General features: G+C 40.1%; 2 protein-coding genes across 2 annotated transcripts; both read right to left on the reverse strand.

Moving 5' to 3' along the window:
- Positions 1-11,229: 11,229 nt before the first annotated feature.
- Positions 11,230-12,604, reverse strand: LOC133564895 (olfactory receptor 6N1-like). Its single transcript, XM_061919430.1, has one exon. It carries the CDS (start codon positions 12,489-12,491, stop codon positions 11,571-11,573), a length of 921 nt encoding a protein of 306 aa, XP_061775414.1. The 5' UTR covers positions 12,492-12,604; the 3' UTR covers positions 11,230-11,570.
- Positions 12,605-16,923: 4,319 nt separating this feature from the next.
- On the reverse strand, positions 16,924-18,088 carry LOC133564896 (olfactory receptor 13D1-like). The gene has a single exon (XM_061919431.1). It carries the CDS (start codon positions 18,001-18,003, stop codon positions 17,074-17,076), a length of 930 nt encoding a protein of 309 aa, XP_061775415.1. The 5' UTR covers positions 18,004-18,088; the 3' UTR covers positions 16,924-17,073.
- Between the last annotated feature and the right edge of the window lie 4,189 nt (positions 18,089-22,277).

Below are 22,277 nucleotides of genomic sequence, written 5' to 3' on the forward strand. Positions count from 1 at the left end.
CTTCCTGGTTTACAGGTTAGTATCAATCAATCAATCAATCAATGTTTATTTATATAGCCCCAAATCACAAATGTCTCAAAGGACTGCACAAATCATTACGACTACAACATCCTCGGAAGAACCCACAAAAGGGCAAGGAAAACTCACACCCAATGGGCAGGGAGAATTCACATTCAGTGGGACGCCAGCGACAATGCTGACTATGAGAAACCTTGGAGAGGACCTCAGATGTGGGCAACCCCCCCCCTCTAGGGGACCGAAAGCAATGGATGTCGAGCGGGTCCAACATGATACTGTGAAAGTTCAATCCATAGTGGCTCCAAGACAGCAGCGAGAGTCCCGTCCACAGGAAACCATCTGAAGCGGATCAGCAGCGTAGAGATGTCCCCAACCGATACAGGCGAGCGGTCCATCCTGGGTCCCGACGAGCGGTCCATCCTGGGTCTCGACTCTGGACAGTCAGTACTTCATCCATGGTCATCGGACCGGACCCCCTCCACAAGGGAGGGGGGGACATAGGAGAAAGAAAAGAAGCGGCAGATCAACTGGTCTAAAAAGGAGGTCTATTTAAAGGCTAGAGTATACAAATGAGTTTTAAGATGAGACTTAAATGCTTCTACTGAGGTAGCATCTCGAACTGTTACCGGGAGGGCATTCCAGAGTACTGGAGCCCGAACGGAAAACGCTCTATAGCCCGCAGACTTTTTTTGAGCTCTAGGAATCACTAATAAGCCGGAGTCTTTTGAACGCAGATTTCTTGCCGGGACATATGGTACAATACAATCGGCAAGATAGGCTGGAGCTAGACCGTGTAGTATTTTATACGTAAGTAGTAAAACCTTAAAGTCACATCTTAAGTGCACAGGAAGCCAGTGCAGGTGAGCCAGTACAGGCGTAATATGATCAAACTTTCTTGTTCTTGTCAAAAGTCTAGCAGCCGCATTTTGTACCAACTGTAATCTTTTAATGCTAGACATGGGGAGACCCGAAAATAATACGTTACAGTAATCGAGACGAGACGTAACAAACGCATGGATAATGATCTCGGCGTCTCCAGTGGACAAAATGGAGCGAATTTTAGCGATATTACGGAGATGAAAGAAGGCCGTTTTAGTAACGCTTTTAATGTGTGACTCAAAGGAGAGAGCTGGGTCGAAGATAATACCCAGATTTTTTACAGAGTCACCTTGTTTTATTATTTGGTTGTCAAATGTTAAAGTTGTATTATTAAATAGAGGTCGGTGTCTAGCAGGACCGATAATCAGCATTTCCGTTTTTTTGGCATTAAGTTGCAAAAAGTTAGCGGACATCCATTGTTTAATTTCATTAAGACACGCTTCCAACTGACTACAGTCCGGCGTGTTGGTCAGCTTTAGGGGCATGTAGAGTTGGGTGTCATCAGCATAACAGTGAAAGCTAATACCGTATTTGCGTATGACGTCACCTAGCGGCAGCATGTAGATGCTGAAGAGTGCAGGGCCAAGGACCGAACCCTGGGGAACTCCACACGTTACCTTAACATAGTCCGAGGTCACACTGTTATAGAAGACGCACTGCATCCTATCAGTAAGATAAGAGTTAAACCATGACAGGGCTGAGTCTGACATACCAATTCGTATTTTGATACGCTCTAATAAAATATTATGATCGACGGTATCGAAAGCAGCGCTAAGATCGAGGAGCAGCAACATAGATGACGCATCAGAGTCCATCGTTAGCAATAGATCATTAGTCAATTTTGCGAGGGCTGTCTCAGTCGAGTGATTTGCCCTGAAACCGGATTGAAAGGTTTCACATAGATTGTTAAACGCTAAGTGCTCATTTAGCTGCTCCGCAACAATTTTTTCGAGGATTTTCGAAATAAAGGGAAGGTGAGACACCGGTCGGTAGTTTACCATGAGGTCAGGATCGAGGTTAGGTCTTTTAAGGAGAGGATGAATAACCGCTTTTTTGAATGCAACGGGAACAGTGCCCGAGGAGAGTGATAAGTTTATAATATTTAGCACTGATGGACCTAATAATACAAAAAGCTCCTTGATAAGTTTCCCAGGAAGTGGGTCAAGTAAACATGTTGTTTGTTTTATTCCATTTACACGTTGTAACAATCCTTCTAATGTTATTTCATCAAAACGAGAGAAACTATTTTGGATATTTGCAGTATCCGCCGTATATACAATCGTATCTGTGTTACTATAACCCCGTTGTAGCTGGGACGCATTGTCTTTAATCTCCTTTCTAATAAGTTCAATTTTCTTATTAAAGAACTTCATAAAGTCATCTGCCGAATGGGTGGAGCTACTGGAAGGAGTCCCTTGTTGGGTTAGCGATGCTACAGTACTAAACAAAAATTTTGGATCGTTTTTATTAATGCGGATGAGATTTGAGTAATAATTAGTTTTAGCTAAGGTAAGCATGCGTTTATAAGTTATTAAACTATCACTCCATGCTTGATGGTGCACCTCAAGTTTAGTCGTGCGCCATTTGCGTTCCAGCTTTCTACATAATAATTTCTGAGCTCTAGTTTCTTCAGTAAACCATGGCGTACGCCTATTTGGAGCCTTTTTTAACTTCAGCGGTGCTATACTATCAATGGTTTCGCGCAGGGCGTTGTTAAAGTTGTTAGTGAGGTTATCAATAGAGCCCACATACTTTGGGAACGGTGTCATTACCGAGGGCAGTAGGTCCGCAAGAGTCGTCGTTGTGGCAGCATTAATGTTGCGGCTGCTATAGCAGTTATTATTCTTATTAGCTTGCCGAACATGAGTCTGAACTTCGAATTTTATAAGGTAATGATCGGACATTACTTTAGTATACGGGAGTATCATAACTTTGGAGACGGTGATACCTCTGACAAGCACTAGGTCTATCGTATTGCCGCTGCGATGCGTCGGTTCATTTATTATTTGTGTAAGACCACAGCTATCAATTATAGTCTGGAGCGCCACGCACGGTGGGTCCAATGGGGTATTCATATGGATATTAAAGTCCCCCATTATAATTATATTATCGGCGTGCGTCACTAGATCAGCAACAAACTCTGAGAATTCACTAATAAAGTCCGAATAGGGCCCTGGGGGGCGGTAGATAACGGCCAGGCACAGAGGCAGAGGTGTGGCAGACTTCATAAAAAGCACCTCAAACGATTTATATTTATTATTTAAGTTAGGACTAAAGTTAAAGTTTTCGTTGTATATTAGTGCGACACCCCCTCCCCTTTTGAGGTGACGGGCAATATGCGCATTCGTATAGTTAGGAGGGGATGCCTCATTTATCGCAAAAAACTCGTCTGGTTTAAGCCAGGTTTCGCTAAGACCGATGACGTTAAGGTTGTTGTCTCTAATGACCTCATTGACTAATAACGTTTTGGGAGACAAAGATCTGATGTTTAGAAAGCCCTTCTGGTTGGATGGGGATGGCCTAAATTGCCTTTTATTTTCTATTTATACTAAAACAAAATAAAAATTATAGATTTTCCAAAATGTATCCTTTTACAATCTGGATCATATCGAATGTGAATCGCTTAGTTTGTGTATATTGTTGGGACAATAAACGTGTTGCAAATATAAATTGTAGTTCCTCATTCTGCAAGCTCGGCAGTAGTAGAAACATGAAGTCTCAGACGATGCTTAACAGGACGTCGTGCAGGTGGATCACGTTAATTCTGACTCAGGGATTTTTGCAACGTCTATGATATGAACTCTGAATTTAAAAAAAAGGTGCTCTGAGTAAGCCAAAAGTCTGATTCTTTAAGTGCAAATTTAAGCTCTACTATGCAAAGCGAAAGCCATTTATCAACAACATCCAGAAACCCCGCCAGCTTCTCTGGGCCTGAGCTCATCTAAGATGGACTGATGCAAAGTGGAAAAGTGTTCTGTGGTCTGACGAGTCCACATTTCAAATTTTTTGGGGAAATATTCGACATTGTGTCATCCGGATCAAAGGGGAAGCGAACCATCCAGACTGTTATCGACGCAAACTTCAAAAGCCAGCATCTGTGATGGTATGGGGGTGCATTAGTGCCCAAGGCATGGGTAACTTACACATCTGTGAAGGCACCATTATTGCTGAAAGGTACATACAGGTTTTGGAACCACATATGCTGCCATCTTTTTCATGGACGCCCCTGCTTATGCTTATTTTAGCAATACAATGCCAAGCCAAATTCAGCACGTGTTACAACAGTGTGGCTTCGTAAAAAAAGAGTGCGGGTACTTTTCTGGCCTGCCTGCAGTCCAGACCTGTCTTCCATCGAAAATGTGTGGCACAATATGAAGTGTAAAATACGACAGCGGAGACCCCGGACTGTTGAACGACTGAAGCTCTACATAAAACAAGAATGGGAAAGAATTCCACTTTCAAAGCTTCAACAATTAGTTTCCTCAGTTCCCAAACATTTATTGAGTGTTGTTAAAAGAAAAGGTGATGTAACACAGTGGTGAACATGCCCTTTCCCAACTACTTTGGCACGAGTTATTATTTGAAAAAAAAAATTAAGTTGATGAGTTTGAACATCAAATATCTTGTCTTTGTAGCATATTCAACTGAATATGGGTTGAAAAGGATTTGCAAATCATTGTATTCTGTTTATATTTACATCTAACACAATTTCCCGGCTCATATGGAAACAGGGTTTGTAAAAGTCCAAGCTATAAACTTGATAGCCTACACTGCTCTTGATACTTTAATGACAACGTCCAGATACACAACCACACCCGTGATGGTAAAGGTGGCGGACATAATAATATTCTGGAAACCTCTGCGGACGGAAAACTCTCAGTTGGGTGACAAAGGCTATGAGGTTGCGACTGTTCAGGTGCAGGAAAACCTGTAAGGATCCTTGGCAGGGGTCTAGCTTAGAGACGATCATAGAACTGTTAAACCTAGCAGACCGTTGTACTTCTCAGCTGGGATTTCACGCGTCAGTTTTTTTTCTTTTCCGACACTAACTGGTTGAAAATTTAGGGCTGGGAAGTCGACGCAGAAATTGAATAACGAGGAACAAGGTTGGGTCAAAAAGCGGCTGGTGGTTGATGGCGCTATGTGGAATAACGAGAGTCTCACCATGGACTCAATTCATCAGCAACACTTTAGTGGTTGGGCCGAGTGGACGGTGGTTGGACTTGGCAGTCGGGACAAGACCACTTTCTAGAGAAATGATTCACTTTACCACAGCGCTGGGCCGGCTGACGCATGGGTCGGTTGGGAGGAAGAGTCACAGTTTCCGCAGGGCCGGCGTGCTGTGACACGGGGTTCACCCCAAGATCCACGTAACGGCAAGAGAGATAAGAAAGCTGAGCAGCCGGGGACTGAGCTGCGATGCTAACTGAGCGGCAGACTCTAATTCAGGGGTAGGGAACCTATGGCGCGCAAGCCAGATGTGGCTCTTTTGATGACCGCATCTGACTCTCAGATAAATCAATCAATGTTTACTTATATAGCCCTAAATCACTAGTATCTCAAAGGGCTGCACAAACCACTACGACATCCTCGGTAGGCCCACATAAAGTCAAGGAAAACTCACACCCAGTGGGACATCGGTGACAATGATGACTATGAGAACCTTGGAGAGGAGGAAAGCAATGGATGTCGAGCGGGTCTAACATGATACTGTGAAAGTTCAATCCACAATGGATCCAACACAGTCGCGAGAGTCCAGTTCAAAGCGGATCCAACACAGCAGCGAGAGTCCCGTTCACAGCGGAGCCAGCAGGAAACCATCCCAAGCGGAGGCGGATCAGCAGCGCAGAGATGTCCCCAAGCCGATACACAGGCAAGCGGTACATGGCCACCGGATCGGACCGGACCCCCTCCACACATATATATATATATATGAAGAGTTCATACGCAAAAACCGATAAACGCCATTTTGATAAAGTTTAGCCCAGCCTCGGTTATATATAGTCCGCCACTTCTATTGTGGTATACCAAAATCAATTTGTTTAAAAATGCCGCTTTTAACGTCATTTAGTTCAGCAATTTATTGCAACGGCCGATAAGCGCCATGGATCATCTACCACAAAAGCTGATATTTCCGTTTGCCCAACCAGCGCTACAGTACGGGATCACGTGACAAACAAAATGGCGGCGCGCACGGACTCACTCAGTGTTGTTATCCACGCATGAATAATTTGGAAGCTTCTCCTGTGAACGAAACTGTTAAGCCAGCGAAAAAAACTGACGTATTGAAGTTATTATTTGATGTTGGCGCTAGCACGCGTGTCCGTGAGTTTTACACCGCTGCGTTAAACGATGTTGTCGAGCATGGAGCTAATGTCGATAGCGATGATGAGTCAGCTGTTATCTGCACAGGAGTGTTTTTGATAGGCAAACCAGGTTGAGCATTTGTGGTTGTTTTATTAATAAAACATTGTCTTCATTGCAACACTGTTTTTTTTGTTTTTTCATTTTGTGCTGAAAAGCACAAGGTAAATATGTGAGGTCACAGTTCCAAAAAAGCATGTCCGGTTAGCAAGTACGAAAAAACAATGTCCGCAGGGACAGCTAGATTTGTACGTACCAAGGGATCGAAACTGTTAAATAATGAAGTAAAGAAATGTGAACAATTGTTACCTTGAAATGTGGCTTTCGATAAATTTCACGTTCTGTTTTTCTCTCTATCTTTATCTGGAATATTATGCGAAATAACGACCGCAAAGAAAACGATTTTGGAGATATCTGTTTTTGCGACATATCATAATTTGGATATATCTGCTTTTGACGTAAAACCACATCAAACACTCTTACTTGAAAGCCATTCATTACATCAGCATTTCGTAAAAGTTTAGGCTTTCATGACTTGCTTATGTTGATATTAAATAAACCATTGCACGCTTGTACATGTACCGACAACACCAGCAGGCAGAAAATCGTTAATATACAGAATCGGTCAAAATGGATTTATCTGCTTTTGCATATGAACTCTTCATATATATATATATATATATATATATATATGGCGGCGAGGAGGTGGAGAAAGCGAGCGAGCGGCGAGGCGGGGCGTGCCGGGAGCGACGCCACAAGCGAGATCAGGTGCGTGGATCGTCAGGTGTGTGGATCGCGCACCTGGACACAATTTATGAATCCTCTCGCTGTCGTTCTCTTCCTTGTTGCATGCGTTGTTTGTTCTCTTCCGTCTCCTCTCGTTCCTTCCTCGTTTCTCCACCACTCCTACTCGCGTTCACAGCTGCCGCCACCTTTTAACAGTGGGAAAGGATTCATAAATTGTGTCCAGGTGCGCGATCCACGCACCTGATCTCGCTTGCGGCGTCGCTCCCGGCACGCCCTGCCTCGCCGCTCGCTTGCATTCTCCGCCTCCTCGCCGCCATCTTGGGCTTGGCTCCAGCGTGCCCTGCCGCTCTGTCAGACCGCACCTGGACACAATTTATGAATCCTCTCGCTGTCGCTCTCTTCCTTGTTGCATACACTGTTTGTTCTTTTGCGTCTCCCTCTCGTTCCTTCCTCATTTCTCCGCCACTCCTACTCGCGTTCACAGCTGCCGCCACCTTTTAACAGTGGGAAAGGATTCATAAATTGTGTCCAGGTGCGCAATCCACGCACCTTATCTCGCTCGCGGCGTCGCTCCCGGCACGCCCTGCCTCGCCGCTCGCTTGCATTCTCCGCCTCCTCGCCGCCATCTTGGGCTTGGCTCCAGCGTGCCCTCTGTCAGACCGTCGGCTCCGCCTCTCCACAATATCTATATATACAATATATATATAAAAAATGATAATCCGTTCGGCCACCGTGTTCAATAAAGAAGTCTGATCTACAACATTTGCAGGCAGCATACCCCTTCTCCCTTCGAGCTGTCCTGGATGAACTGAAATAATGTTTTCCAATCCTTCTAGAACTTGCCAGCGTACTTCTTCTTACTCGTCGCCGCCATGTCTCTTCTTCGTTCTTCTGCTTCGTCTCGGTTAGGTTTTTGGACATTACTACTTGCCGTAAAATCCTTTTTAGAACTTGCCAGCGTACTTCTTCTTACTCGTCGCCGCCATGTCTCTTCTTCGTTCTTCTGCTTCGTCTCGGTTAGGTTTTTGGACATTACTACTTGCCGTAAAATCCTTTTTAGAACTTGCCAGCGTACTTCTTACTCGTCGCCGCCATGTCTCTTCTTCGTTCTTCTGCTTCGTCTCGGTTAGGTTTTTGGACATTACTACTTGCCGTAGTTTTCTTAAAAGTTTAGGCTTTCATGACTTGCTTATCCTTTTAGAACTTGCCAGCGTACTTCTTCTTACTCGTCGCCGCCATGTCTCTTCTTCGTTCTTCTGCTTCGTCTCGGTTAGGTTTTTGGACATTACTACTTGCCGTAGTTTTGAAGCAATGCATGATGGGAATCCGGATGTTGCATGTCAGTGTATTAACTGGGGATTGGGCTAGGATCAACACATGCTGAGAAATAGCTCCGTGCCTGCCTACTTTATGGGTTATAGATAAACCTATGGATGACGGAGACATATATAATAGTCTCCTTTTCAGGTGAGAGAGGACGCCTTTAAGGCACGCCCCCAATATTGTTGTCCGGGTGGAAATCAGGAGAAATTCGGGGGATTATCGGGAGGGGCACTGAAATTAGGGAGTCCCTCGGGAAAATTAGGAGGGTTGGCAAGTATGGTCCTATACAAAATCCAAACGTGGTGTAAGCCGGGTTATGTTTAGGGACAAAATATCTGTATGGATAGTAAAGGTTGAAGCCACAACCTCCAGCAGGTGGTGCTGTAGTTCAAACAGCATAATGTATAAAAATGTAATTTATTCATCATTTGAGGACAAAAAAGGCATTCAGGTCATAAGCAAACAAAAACACGCTGATTGCTTTTCAGTCAATGTATCCAACTGTGAGTGACTCATAAAAAACAAGCCATCTCCTTTTATTCTGGAAAGTTGGAGCTGAAGTGAGTGGTTGCCATGCAGGAAAATAACTTCTTGTTTACAGTAGACTCTATTCTGTTGTGATTTTTTTTTTTTATTATTTTAAAACTTGTTCCGATTCAGTGGACTTTTCCTCCAATGTGGGTTACAATATATTATAAATATTATATGTGGGGCATGGTTGCCTAGTAACCTCTTGGGTTGTGGACATAACAAGGCTTTCATGGAACTTTGAACCGACAGCAAAAAAAGACTTTTTGGGGAAAAGATTCTACATTTTTTGCTACTCCATGATAAATAATAGGTTGCTTTGTCAATCATTTATCATTTAAACATTTATTATTTATAGTTAACTTTATTAGTCATTGTTATATATTTTTTATTATTTGTATTTTGCTTCAAAATAAGCTAATTGTTTACCGGCCCGCCACACATTCTGCAAAAATTGCAAAATTGATAGTATTATAAAAATAAAAATATTTCAAAAAAGTGGAATGAGGTGAAATCTAATGAGAAAAAGTGGCAATGTTGACACAAAGCTGCCATGCAGGCAATTTGTTTTCCCTTTTGTCTTTATTTTCTTTTTTTTTCCATTGCTCAAAAAAAAAGGACCAAAAAATCTATGTTATAATGAATATTACCTTAAAAATTATCACTTTAAAATGTTTTATGTGGAAAAAATATTGCATGTGTTGTGTGGTTGCCATATAAAAACATCAAAGTTTTGACAAAAGAGCATAAAACAAACAAAATAATAGTTCAAACTTAAAATCGACAGAAGTTGATCTTGAAGTTTAAGGAAGAAAAAAACGAATAAAAATGCATCACTTTATGAGTGGGGAACCTTTCGGATATCAAATATATTTAGTAGGATTTTATTTAACTTTTCACTGTGATTACTCAAAAATATTAAATAATTGAGGGCTTTAATCGCTAAATAAAGGAACTCTCCTGAAAGAATCAATAAAGTACTCTCTATCTAAATACTGCATATTTCAGTTTTACTATAAAAAACTAAGTTTTCTTTGACAGAAAAGGCATAAAACCTTATTTGTTTTACTTTATATCAACCTCAAGTTGATATAGAGATTTACTTTAAGCATTAAATTTAAAAAAATAATAATAATTTGACTTATTTTTAACATTTTAGTGACTGAGACCCTCTATGCTCCCCAGGAGCCTTAAGGATGGAAAAACCAAACATATTTTGTTATGGTTTTAAAATAAAATATCAAACTGGCCCCTGCATGCTTAAATCTTTCCGTGTACGGCCCTCTGTGGAAAAAGTTTGGACATTCCTGTTTTAAGAGAATATGTGGTCACACTTTATAATAAATACACACTATTAAGCAATAAAGCATAATGTGATGTATCAAGCATATTTCCCACATGGACACTCATTAGTATGCAGTTTATGAACACATGCAAATATAATCATACTCTTGTAAGGAGAAATGACAATCTGCAAGTCATGATCAATCACCTTGTAAATGTATGTTCAAAATAAATTGATACGTTACATGTCTAAAAGAGAGATTATTAAAAATCATATTTGCATACACTTTCTGAATGATTTAACAAACTGCTGACAATACACTGAAAATAATGTGGAAATTCCGAGTATTTACACAAATGCAGCCATTGCTTTTTATTCATATATTTATCAATAAAGTAATGGGTAAAACATGTTTACATTTTCACTCATCTAACTAGTGCAAAAATTATTTGTTTTTATTTTTACTATGATTTTTATTATTTGTAAATTAATTAAAAGTTCAGAAATAAATGTTTAACTACATAGTAGAAACATATAAAAATAAAAATGCCTGGTAAAAAAAAAATGTTTTCATCTCAAAGTAATAATTTATTTTCACAGTATGCTGAATGTGACATTTACAATGTATGACGTACATAAACAAAATACGTAATAAATATTAAATAATAAATTTTCACTCATTTATCTAGTGCAATTTTTTATTATTTTTTTACTATGATTTTTATTTGTAAATTAATTAAACGGTCAGACAAGTATTATAACTACATAGTAGAAACATAAAAATAATGCCTGGTAAAAAAAAAAAGTTTTAATCCCAATTAAAGTAATCACATGTATTTTCACTTATGCTGAATGTGGCATTTTGTTTATACAATGTATGAAGTACATACATAAAGTATAATTAAAGAATATAATTAATAAATATCAACTAAATAATCATTTTTTTATTAATCTATTTGGTGCAAAAATTATTTAAAAATGTTTTTACTATGATTTTTATTATCCATCCATCCATTGTCCTTGTTTGTAAATTAATCAAAATGTCAGCAATAAGTCTTTTTAACTACATAATAGATGCCTGGTAAAAAAATAAAAAAATAAACATGTAAATTTAAGATCCATCATAAAAACTACATTATTACTTGAAGTCAGCTAAATATTAGGAAGAGTTTTTACATGACAGCAAAAAGGAAGAATTCATGGTTTGATAATAAAGTCCTACTCGTCATGAAATAAAGCTGTGCAAATAGTCATGTGACTACCATGAATTGATTAACGCGGACCCCGACTTAAACAAGTTGAAAAACTTAGTGGTCAATTGTACGGAATACGTACTGAACTGTGCAAACTACTAATAAAAGTATCAATCAATCAATCAATGACATAAGTGACACGAGGAAACGTGGACATGTTTGCTCTGAATGCATCAATCGGTGACTCCCAGCAGTTTGGAAATGTGCCGGCGTATCTCCGGCAGCTTCATGCCGTACACCAGAGGGTTGAGAAAAGGCGGAATGACGACAAACTCCAGGGACAAAATGACGGCGGCGAAGGGGTTCATCTCCTCCAGGTCGTACCTGCTGAGGGCGATGTCGCAAAAGGCCGTGATGGAGAAGATGACGAAGGTGACCACGTGCGCCGAACAGCTCTGGAAAACCTTGCCTTTGAATTCGGCCGAGCGTCTCCAGCAGGCTTTGACGATGCGGGCGTACGTGTACAGCACGAAGACCAGGGGACAGAAGACGGTGGTGACGGTGACCAGCATGCCCACCACGTTGTTGAGCGTGGTCGGCACGCACGACAACTTGACCACGTTCCAGTTGGCGCAGAAGACTTTCTGTATGCGGTTGCCGCACAGAGGCAGCGAGGCGGACAGGTAGATGCACGTGGCCAGGGAGAAGGCCGGCAGCACCCACGCCAGCGCCGCCAGCGACAACGCCCTGCCGGCGGTCATCTTGGCGTGGTAGTGCAACGGCTGGCACACGGCCACGTAGCGGTCGTACGCCATGACGCTGAGCCCGGTCAGCTCGTTGGAGGCGTAGGTGTAGACGATGTAGATCTGCGTGAAGCAGGCCATGCGCGAGATGAGGTGGCGGTCGGACAGCAGGTCCAGGAGGAGTCGGGGGAAGAAGCCGGTGGAGCCGTAGAGGGAATTGAAGGACAGGCAGGCGATGAAGATGTACATGGGCTCGTGGAGGCTCTTCTCGCGACAGATCACCAGGATGATGACCAGGTTGGCGCACACGATGAAGCCGTACAGCGCCAGGCACACGGCGAAGGCCGGGTAACGGTAAGGCCCGGTGTGGACAAACATGGTCAGGTTAAAGTACGAGGTAGCGTTTTCCATCCCGGTCCGCGATCGAACCGGCCGCAAGTAACGCCCGCCCGCGGTTCCACAGCGTCTGTGAAAAGGGTGAAAGGTAGCCGTGAACAAGACGACCCAGGTCAGCTTTGTGCGGACTTACCGATTCGCAACGAGTGCTCGTCATGTTCCACGCCTCGCCGCGTCTGAACTGTGAGCGCTCGCTGGCTCGGCTTTATGCTGCTTTGGACTGGCGTGCACTCTGGAGACTTCCCGGCATCTATCGTTTCTGACGCTCATTTTAGAGGCGGGCCGATACGTTCAAGTGCCGACAGTACTGATACCATGGTAGTCCCGGTCTTAGAGCGATAAAGCTCGTGAAAATGTTTTCACTTATTTTTGAGGGGTGCACAGAAAGTCGATTTATGCGCTTCTTATTCATCACGATTCTAAATGCATTCATCCGTTTTCTACTCCTTGTCCCTCTCTGAACCAGGGGTCACCAACCTTTTTGAAACCAAGAGCTACTTCTTGGGTACTGATTAATGCGAAGGGCTACCAGTTTGATACACACTTAAATAAACTGCCAGAAATAGCCAATTTGCTCAATTGACCTTTTAATAAATAAATAAATAAATATTGGGCTTCACGGTGGAAGAGGGGTTAGTGCGTCTGCCTCACAATACGAAGGTCCTGCAGTCCTGGGTTCAAATCCAGGCTCGGGATCTTTCTGTGTGGAGTTTGCATGTTCTCCCCGTGAATGCGTGGGTTCCCTCCGGGTACTCCGGCTTCCTCCCACCTCCAAAGACCTGCACCTGGGGATAGGTTGATTGGCAACACTAAATTGGCCCTAGTGTGTGAATGTGAGTGTGAATGTTGTCTGTCTATCTGTGTTGGCCCTGTGACTTGTCCAGGGTGTACGCCGCCTTCCGCCCGATTGTAGCTGAGATAGGCGCCAGCGACCCCAAAAGGGAATAAGTGGTAGAAAAATGGATGGATGGAAATTAATAAATATATATATATATATATTTTTAAAAAAAAGGGTATTTCTGTCGGTCATTCCGTCGTACATTTTTTTTCCTACACGGAAGGTTTTTTGTAGAGAATAAATGATGGAAAAAACACTAAATTGAACGGTTTAAAAGAGGAGAAAACGGGGAAAAAATCAAAATTTAATTTTGAAACATAGTTTATCTTCAATTTCGACCTTTTGAAATTAAAATATTAAACCAAAAAAAAAAGAAGAGAAAAACTAGCTAATTCGAATCTTTTTGAAAAAATATAAATAATTTATGGAACATCATTAGTAATTTTTCCTGATAAATATTAATTTTAGAATTTTGATGACATGTTTTAAATAGGTTAAAATCCAATCTGCACTTTGTTAGAATATATAACAAATTGGACCAAGCTATATTTCTAACAAAGACAAATCATTATTTCTTCTAGATTTTCCAGAACAATTTTTTTTAAAAGAAATTCAAAATACTTTGAAATAAGATTTAAATTTGGTTCTAAAGATTTTCTAGATTTGCCAGAATAATTTTTGGGAATTTTGATCATAATAAGTTTGAAGAAATATCTCACAAATATGCTTTGTGGAAAAAAACGAAGCCAAAATGAAGAATTAAATTAAAATGTATTTATTATTCTTTACAATAATACAAACAAACAAAAAATTACTCGAACATTGATTTGAATTGTTAGGAAAGAAGAGGAAGGAATTTAAAAGGTAAAAAGGTATATGTGTTTAAAAATCCTAAAGTCATTTTTAAGGTTGTATTTTTTTCTAAAATTGTTTTTTTGAAAGTTATAAGAAGCAAAGGAAAAAAAAAAGGGAATTTATTAAAAAAAGTGAATCCCAAGTGTTTAAAATATTTTCTTGGATTTTCAAATTCTATTTGAGTTTTGTCTCTCTTAGAATTAAAAATGTCGAGCAAAGCGAGACCAGCTTGCTAGTAAATAAATAAAATTAAAAAAAATAGAAGCAGCTCACTGGTAAGTGCTGCTAATTGAGCTATTTTTAGAACAGGCCAGCGGGCGACTCATCTGCACCGCGTTGGTGCTCTAAATCATTCATATTTTTATAAAATCGATTTAAAGAAAAACTAATTTCTTTTTTTTTTTTTTTTTTTTTAAATGAATCACTTTTTAAAAATATGTTTTTGGGCCTTGTCCGTGCATCCAGAAGAAGATTCTCTGACCTGTAACCTGTTTTGAAAAAAATTCATGATACTTAACTATTAGCCGCTAATTTTTTCCTACGCTTTGGCCCGTGCAGCTTATAAAGCAGTGCGGCTAATTTATGGATTTTTCTTCGTTGACGGCTATTATAAAAACAGTTTAAAACAAAACAATACAAGCAAATACACTGAAAAGGTGTTTATTGTTTGTGCCAGGGCGCCATCTTTTGGACGAGTTTGTTCACTGCAAGTGCTGCATTGTCCTTCCATTTAGTGCTTTGAACCAGAAGTACAAGTGCCGTTCCGTCTTCCAGATGTCAAAAACATTTCTAATCGTACGGATTCTTCATTAATCACTCCAAGCAACGTTTCTAAGTTTTACAATTTAAATAAAAAAATTCTCACTTACTAAACTGTCCCATGCGTAATGTCTGCAGGAGTGTTTTCATGGATATTTGTACGTGTTATCGTAATGTAATGCAATAGCGTAGTGAGCATTAGCTAATATGCGAACAGGCATTCTTTTTGTGTTGTTTCAGTTTCACAAATTCTTCAGTAAATTCACCAAAACGTCACCATGAAGTTATTGCGTTTATTTAGCTGATTGGAGAGCTAGCTTCTACAGCTAATGGGTCCATGACAATGACTTCTGTTTTGTTTGATCATCCGTTTTACTGCCATGTTACATACACTGTGTGCAAACAATTCAGGTATGTAAATAAACATATACAAAATATTTCTGTGTGAATACCTCATTTCACAACATATATATATATACGATGCTTAGAGTCCGGTGTGGCTAATACATGTAAAAAATATATTTCCTTCTATAAATAAGTGGGTGCGGCTTATATAGTTCAGAAAATACGGTATTTTACCAAAAGTTTGAATCTAGAATCGTGTTGAATCAAGCATATTTTCTAGATCGAATTGCTACGTGCCCAAATATTCAGACTACTATTATTTTCCCCGAATGAGTTTTTGTTTTGTAAATCTAATATCTACAGCGAGAGTTTGTGGCTCAGGCAGATATTTACACTAGTTGAACGCTGTTGAAAATAAATTAAGTCTTAATTAATCACAAAAAAAAAAAAAAATTAATTGGGGCTGGAAATTTAGATTTTAATCACAATTTATATTTTGGCTTCTCACAATCATAAAAATGTTATAATGGGAATAGGAAAAATGTATATATGGATGTATATATATATATATATATATATATATATATACACATATATATGCACACACACACATATATATATACAGTACATATATATACGTGCACACACACATATATATATACATATATATATATATATATATATATATATATATATATATATATATACACACATATGTATATACATATAACATACATATGTATATCATGTGTTTAACTCTGATTATAATCCCAATCTACACATTTAAGGGAAAGTCATAAAATTATCTTAAAAATGGCAAGTGTTGGAAATACTGGTCCTATAATTACATGGCAATGGATTGATACCAGTATCACCCCTCCAAAGTCCAATAGGAAGCATGTACTGCATACTACATATATATATATATATATATATATATATATATATATAAATAAAAAATACTTTATATGTGTATATATATATAAATGTATATTTAAAAATATAAGTATATTTTAAAATATATATATAAAAATTATATATATATATACATATATATTTGTATATATTATGTTTTTTAATATAAATATATTTTTTACTATTTGTTTTTTATTGATAGTGACCTTTTCATTGTATGACATGAAATTCATTAAACTGAAGGTGCAGTGAAACAGCTTGCCATGTTTGTTCCAATACCTGCATCCATCCAGCCATTTTCTACCGCTTGTCCCGGTACGGGGTTGCGGGGGGGTTCTGGAGCCTATATCTGCTGCATTCGGGGGCAAGGCGGTGTACACCCTGGACAAGTCGCCACCTCATTGGCCTAATTCTAGAACATAATGTCAAGTGTAGCATCATTATCCAAAAATAAAGCAAGTAAAGCTTTTTTTCTCTCTGAACTTTAATCATTATTTGTACTTTTACAATATATACCACTGTTAGTGTGTCTTTAATAGGTTTTCGAGTGGTGACAATTCTGTTGTACTCAACATGGAGGGGGTTAACATGTATGTGTTTTCATCCCACTACTACTTTGTAACATAAATAACAGATGCAAAATGCAGTCAAAAATGTATATAAGAGTTACCTTTTTGCAACCTATTCCACACACAAAAACATGTTTGGTCGATCCAACAGTAGCCTTATTTTTTTCAGCTTGCAAACTACAAATGTGTGCAAAAGCTTGAGCAAAATATTAAGAAAAAGTCATTTTGAAGAGATTTTCCACAAAACATTTACCAGACCGACCCTCTTTATTGTTCATCTGTAATCCACACAAAAACAGCCATCACTTCCCTTCATTTAAACCACCATTTTCTTTGTAAAATATTTCAGAATATTATTGCGAACCCTTGATATTTTAAGGCCGTAAATAATAGGGTTGAGTAAAGGTGGGATCATGAGGAACTGGATGGCCATGAAGTTACTCACATTCTGATCTACGGATTTGGATCCGTACCGCGTGTACATGAGGTCAAAGAGCAAAGCCACGGTCACGTTCAGCAAACACAGCAGATGCGGCACACACGTCTGCGAGAACTTCTTCTTCCCCTCTTTGGACCTCAGGGCTAACTTAATCAGCTGGATGTAGGAACAGAAGATGAAAATATCGTATCCCACGTAGAACATGATAACGATGAAACCGACAGTACTGTTGGTTGCTATGGAATTGCAGGACAGTGTCAGGATGGACCAGTTCTCGCAGTACAGTTTCCGTATGTGGGAGCCGCACAGCTGCAGTTTGGAGGTCAACACCCATGATATACCCTGGCTGAACAGAGGTACAAGCCTGGAGAAGGCCACCAAAAACACCACCCAAGTTTTAGTCATGATAGCGTGGTACTCCAGCGGTCGACATATGGCCACGCATCGGTCGTAAGCCATCACGGCTAAAATGCTGAACTCTGTCGCTGCGTAGGAATAGATGACATAGAGCTGCAACATACAGCCAAAATAAGAGATCATGTGGCGGTCAGACAAGAGATCATACAGGAATTTGGGGTAAAACGCAGCCGTCCCATACAGAGAATTAACGCAAAGATTGCACACGAAAACGTACATGGGTTCATGGAGTTTTTTCTCCAGTACGATGGTGACGATGAGGACGCCGTTGACCAGCAGAATCGCACCGTAGCACAACAGCGTGGCGCAAAACAGAAGGAGTCGCAGCTTTGTCGTCATATGACTCAGTCCTGTTAGGTAAAAGAAAGTCAGCACCGTTACGTTTGTCATCCTTTACCCATTCCGCGTATCAAGTATTCTCTGGGACTGGTTCCTTTCTCGGTGGTCTTGTTGACGGATCGAAAGACGAGGGAGGACGAAGATGCCCCGCCTGTCAAACTGGTCAAGTCCTTTTTATCCTTTACTAAGCAGCGCAACGCTCCAATCAGCAGTCAGAGACATTACATCATCAGAAACAGAGGACTATCTTTGTTATTCTTTTGAGGCTTTACTGAAAAAAAATGCCTGAATTTTAATTTGAGAATGAATCTCATGACACTCATTTGTTACTCTTCTGTTCTATAATATAAGTATTCATTTTACTGGTGTCCTATTTAGGGATAGGTACCGAATTCGGTAAATTTTATAGGTACAGACCGAAGTCTGTCGGTACTCACAAGTACCGAGTCGCGTCAAATCAAACGGCACTAAAAATCTGGCTGGAAAATTAGTACTGTATTTTCCAGACTATAGAGCGCCCTAGGATATAAAATGACCCACTAAATTTTAGGAGAAATAAATATTTCCATATATTAGCCGCACCAGACTATAAGCCGCAGATATACATGCTGTGAAATGAAGCGAAGTGAATTATAGCGCTTTCCTCTAGTGACTCAAAGCGCTTTTACATAGTGAAACCCAATATCTAAGTTACATTTAAACCAGTGTGGGTGGCACTGGGAGCAGGTGGGTAAAGTGTCTTGCCCAAGGACACAACGGCAGTGACTAGGATGGCGGAAGCGGGGATCGAACCTAGAACCCCCCCTTTTGCTTGCACGGTCACTCTACTAACCGAGCTATACCGCCCCCCAAAAAAGGTATTTACACAGATATATTTGGTAAATTATAATTATAATTATATATTATTTGGTGCAGCCAAGCAATATTTTTGCTTGATTCAGGTTTAATTATACATGTTAAGATGTGCCCTCGATTATTGCGTTTGGCCTAAGTGTCTTTTATTTCCTAAATGCCTGTTTTCATTATTGAAGGCTGACACGCACAGCTGAAATGCGTTGATTAGTTGATAATTCAAAGTTGTAAATTCTGTCCATAAAAGTTAGGAACAGAATCGGTGACAGAGGGCAGCCTTGGCGGAGTCCAACCATCACTGGAAACGGGTCCGACTTACTGCCGGCGATGCGGACCAAGCTCTGACACTGATCATACAGAGAGCGGACCGCCACAATCAGACAGTCCGATACCCCATACTCTCTGAGCACTACACGGTCGAATGTCTTCTCCAAGTCCACAAAACACATGTAGACTGGTTGGGCAAACTCCCATGCACCTTCAAGGACCCTGCCGAGAGTATAGAGCTGGTCCAAAGTTCAACGACCAGGACGAAAACCACACTGTTCCTCATGAATCCGAGGTTCGACAATAGCCGTATTTTACAAATTAGAATACATAAAAAAATAAGAACATACAAACCCTGTTTCCATGTGAGTTGGGAAATTGTGTTGGATGTAAATATAAACGGAATACAATGATTTGCAAATTATTTCTAACCCAAATTCAGTTGAATATGCTACAAAGACAACATAACAGAAAAGGTAATGTAACACAGTGGTGAACATGCCCTTTCCCAACTACTTTGGCACATGTTGCAGCCATGAAATTCTAGGTTAATTATTATTTGCAAAAAAAAATAAAGTTTATGAGTTTGAACATCCAACATCTTGTCTTTGTAGTGCATTCAATTGAATATGGGTTGAAAAGGATTTGCAAATCATTGTATTCCATTTATATTTACATTTAACACAATTTCCCAACTCATATGGAAACGAGGTTTGTATGTGTTTTGGTCTTACATAGGATTGTGAATGATAGGAAAAATTCCAAAAGAAGTGCAGTTCCCCTTTAAATATTTGCAGAGACGTGACGGGTATGTTACAATTACCTTCCTGTTTCATTTCTATCCCATGAGGCAGATTACATTTTTTACTTGATATTTTATCGTAAAACTGTGAGATTCCCTCTATATACTCTTTGTTCTTGTAAGACACTAATGAATGGTAAATATGACAACCAATGTTTGCAAATTACAAGTTCTCTTGTTTTCATTGTCAACCGTCATTCCCCTAAGGAACTCAGACTTCCTGTTTTTCTGGACAAGGGTTTGTGTTGTCACTATGATGTGCGCAGGGACTTTGGACAAACGTTTGTCTATGTGCTCCACAAGGGACGTGTGGTCCCAGGGCTACACACTGACAGTACATTGGTGTCATGGGGATAGTGGACTGATGACCCTGAGGTTTAATCATCATGTTTACACTGTTTGCCTGAGCCTCTGTGGCAGAGCATCACAACAGACGGGGAATTACATCAGCTAATCATCAAATCCATGCTGGGAAAAAACATGTTTGTCTCATTGAGGTATGTTTTGGTCTAAATGTCTCTGTTTAGACCAAATAAACGTTCATTAAAATGTGTGCACACCAAATAAATACTTTAGCAAACGATCTTATCTTATAGTTGTGTGGTGTTTCTGGTCCTAAGTCTAACATACGGTATAAGATAATAGTTTTTCCTTGTACTTCCTTTTTTTATATGTTGTAAGATTGCCATCCCACAATGCACTTTATCTTTCCCAGCAAGCACAAGACATGGATATGTTGATAATACATACACGTCCTTTACAACTGACTTTGAAACGAAATTGCCAAATAGCTGTATTTGTAAATTGATCCCCGTTGTTGGTTGATTTAAGATGGTCTGTAAAACATAATCTCCACTATTACATGTTATTTAGACGACAAGATAGTGTATTAAATTTACCACAAAAATCAGAATATGACCACTTTAATGCGCCTTTTAATCCAGTGCGCCTTTTGTATGAAAATAGACCGTGAATAGGCCCGCTCATCGGCAGTGCGCCTTATAAGCGTCCGGGAAACCAAAAGTCTTTGGGTTCCGGTGGGAGTATGGTTGCAAAGCTGACACTTAAAGGATTGGACGGAAGAGCACCACCAGGAGTGGAGCCTGCGGCTTAATTTGACTCAACACGGGGAACCTTACCTGGCCCGGACACTGAAAGGATTGACAGATTGATGTTTTTTTTTGCACTATGGTCCAAAAAAAGTGGTACATGTAGTCAGGTTAAAGCTACAATGCTACATGCTAATGTACCATTACATTTGTCAATCAACTGTTATTAGACTATCCATCCATCCATTTTCTACCGCTTATTCCCTTTTGGGGTCGCGGGGGGCGCTGGCGCCTATCTCAGCTACAATCGGGCGGAAGGCGGGGTAAACCCTGGACAAGTCGCCAGCTCATCGCACGGCCAAAACAGATAGACAGACAGACAACATTCACACTCACATTCACACACTAGGGCCAATTTAGTGTTGCCAATCAACCTATCCCCAGGTGCATGTACCCGGAGGGAACCCACGCATTCACGGGGATAACATGCAAACTCCACACAGAAAGATCCCGAGCCTGGATTTGAACCCAGGACTGCAGGAACTTCGTATTGTGAGGCAGACGCACTAACCCCTCTGCCACCGTGAAGCCCATTATTAGACTAACAGCTTCCAATTAAATTCAGTTTGGGTAAATCCTTCTGACCGAAGCGGGTTTCTTAACCATGCTGTGTGATACCATAAATTGATTGAATTGATTTACGTGGAACCCGACTTAAACAAGTTGAAAAACTTATTCGGGTGTCACTATTTAGTGGTCAATTGTACGGAATATGTACTGTATTGTGCAATCTACCAATCAAAGTTTCAATCAATCAATCAATAGAGTGGCTAAATTGTCACTAAACACATAAATTAACAGGCACTTCTTACTTTTTTAAATGAGGCTGGGAGTTTGGGGAGTGACATGAGCTGGATAATACAACCGTTAACAGAGCGTTTTAGGTCATTGGGTCGCATTGTAGACATATCTTCATTCGGATTACAGCTGCCGCGTGAAAAATGGGGTTGAAAAAATGGCTGTTTCGTGTAGAAAAGGGGTGTCAAACTCAAATACAAAGTGGGCCAAAATTTTAAACGGGACAAAGCCGCGGGCCAAGGTTGAAAAAATTAACCTTTCAATAGGGACCCAAACAAGTTTTGCATTAAATATTGAACAAGCACGGCTTATATAACTTTAGTGACATGCAAAATCCAGTTTCAAATAATAATAATAATAATTTAAAAAAATATCAATGGTATATCAAATACAATTTAAATAAAAATGTAATGCCTTTTTTTCTATTTGCACTCTACTGAGGTAAATATAATTTTTTTTCCACAGGCTAATAATACATTTGAAAATAAAATAACAAT

Source organism: Nerophis ophidion, linkage group LG13 (assembly GCF_033978795.1).
Source record: "Nerophis ophidion isolate RoL-2023_Sa linkage group LG13, RoL_Noph_v1.0, whole genome shotgun sequence".
Classification (NCBI taxonomy): domain Eukaryota; kingdom Metazoa; phylum Chordata; class Actinopteri; order Syngnathiformes; family Syngnathidae; genus Nerophis; species Nerophis ophidion.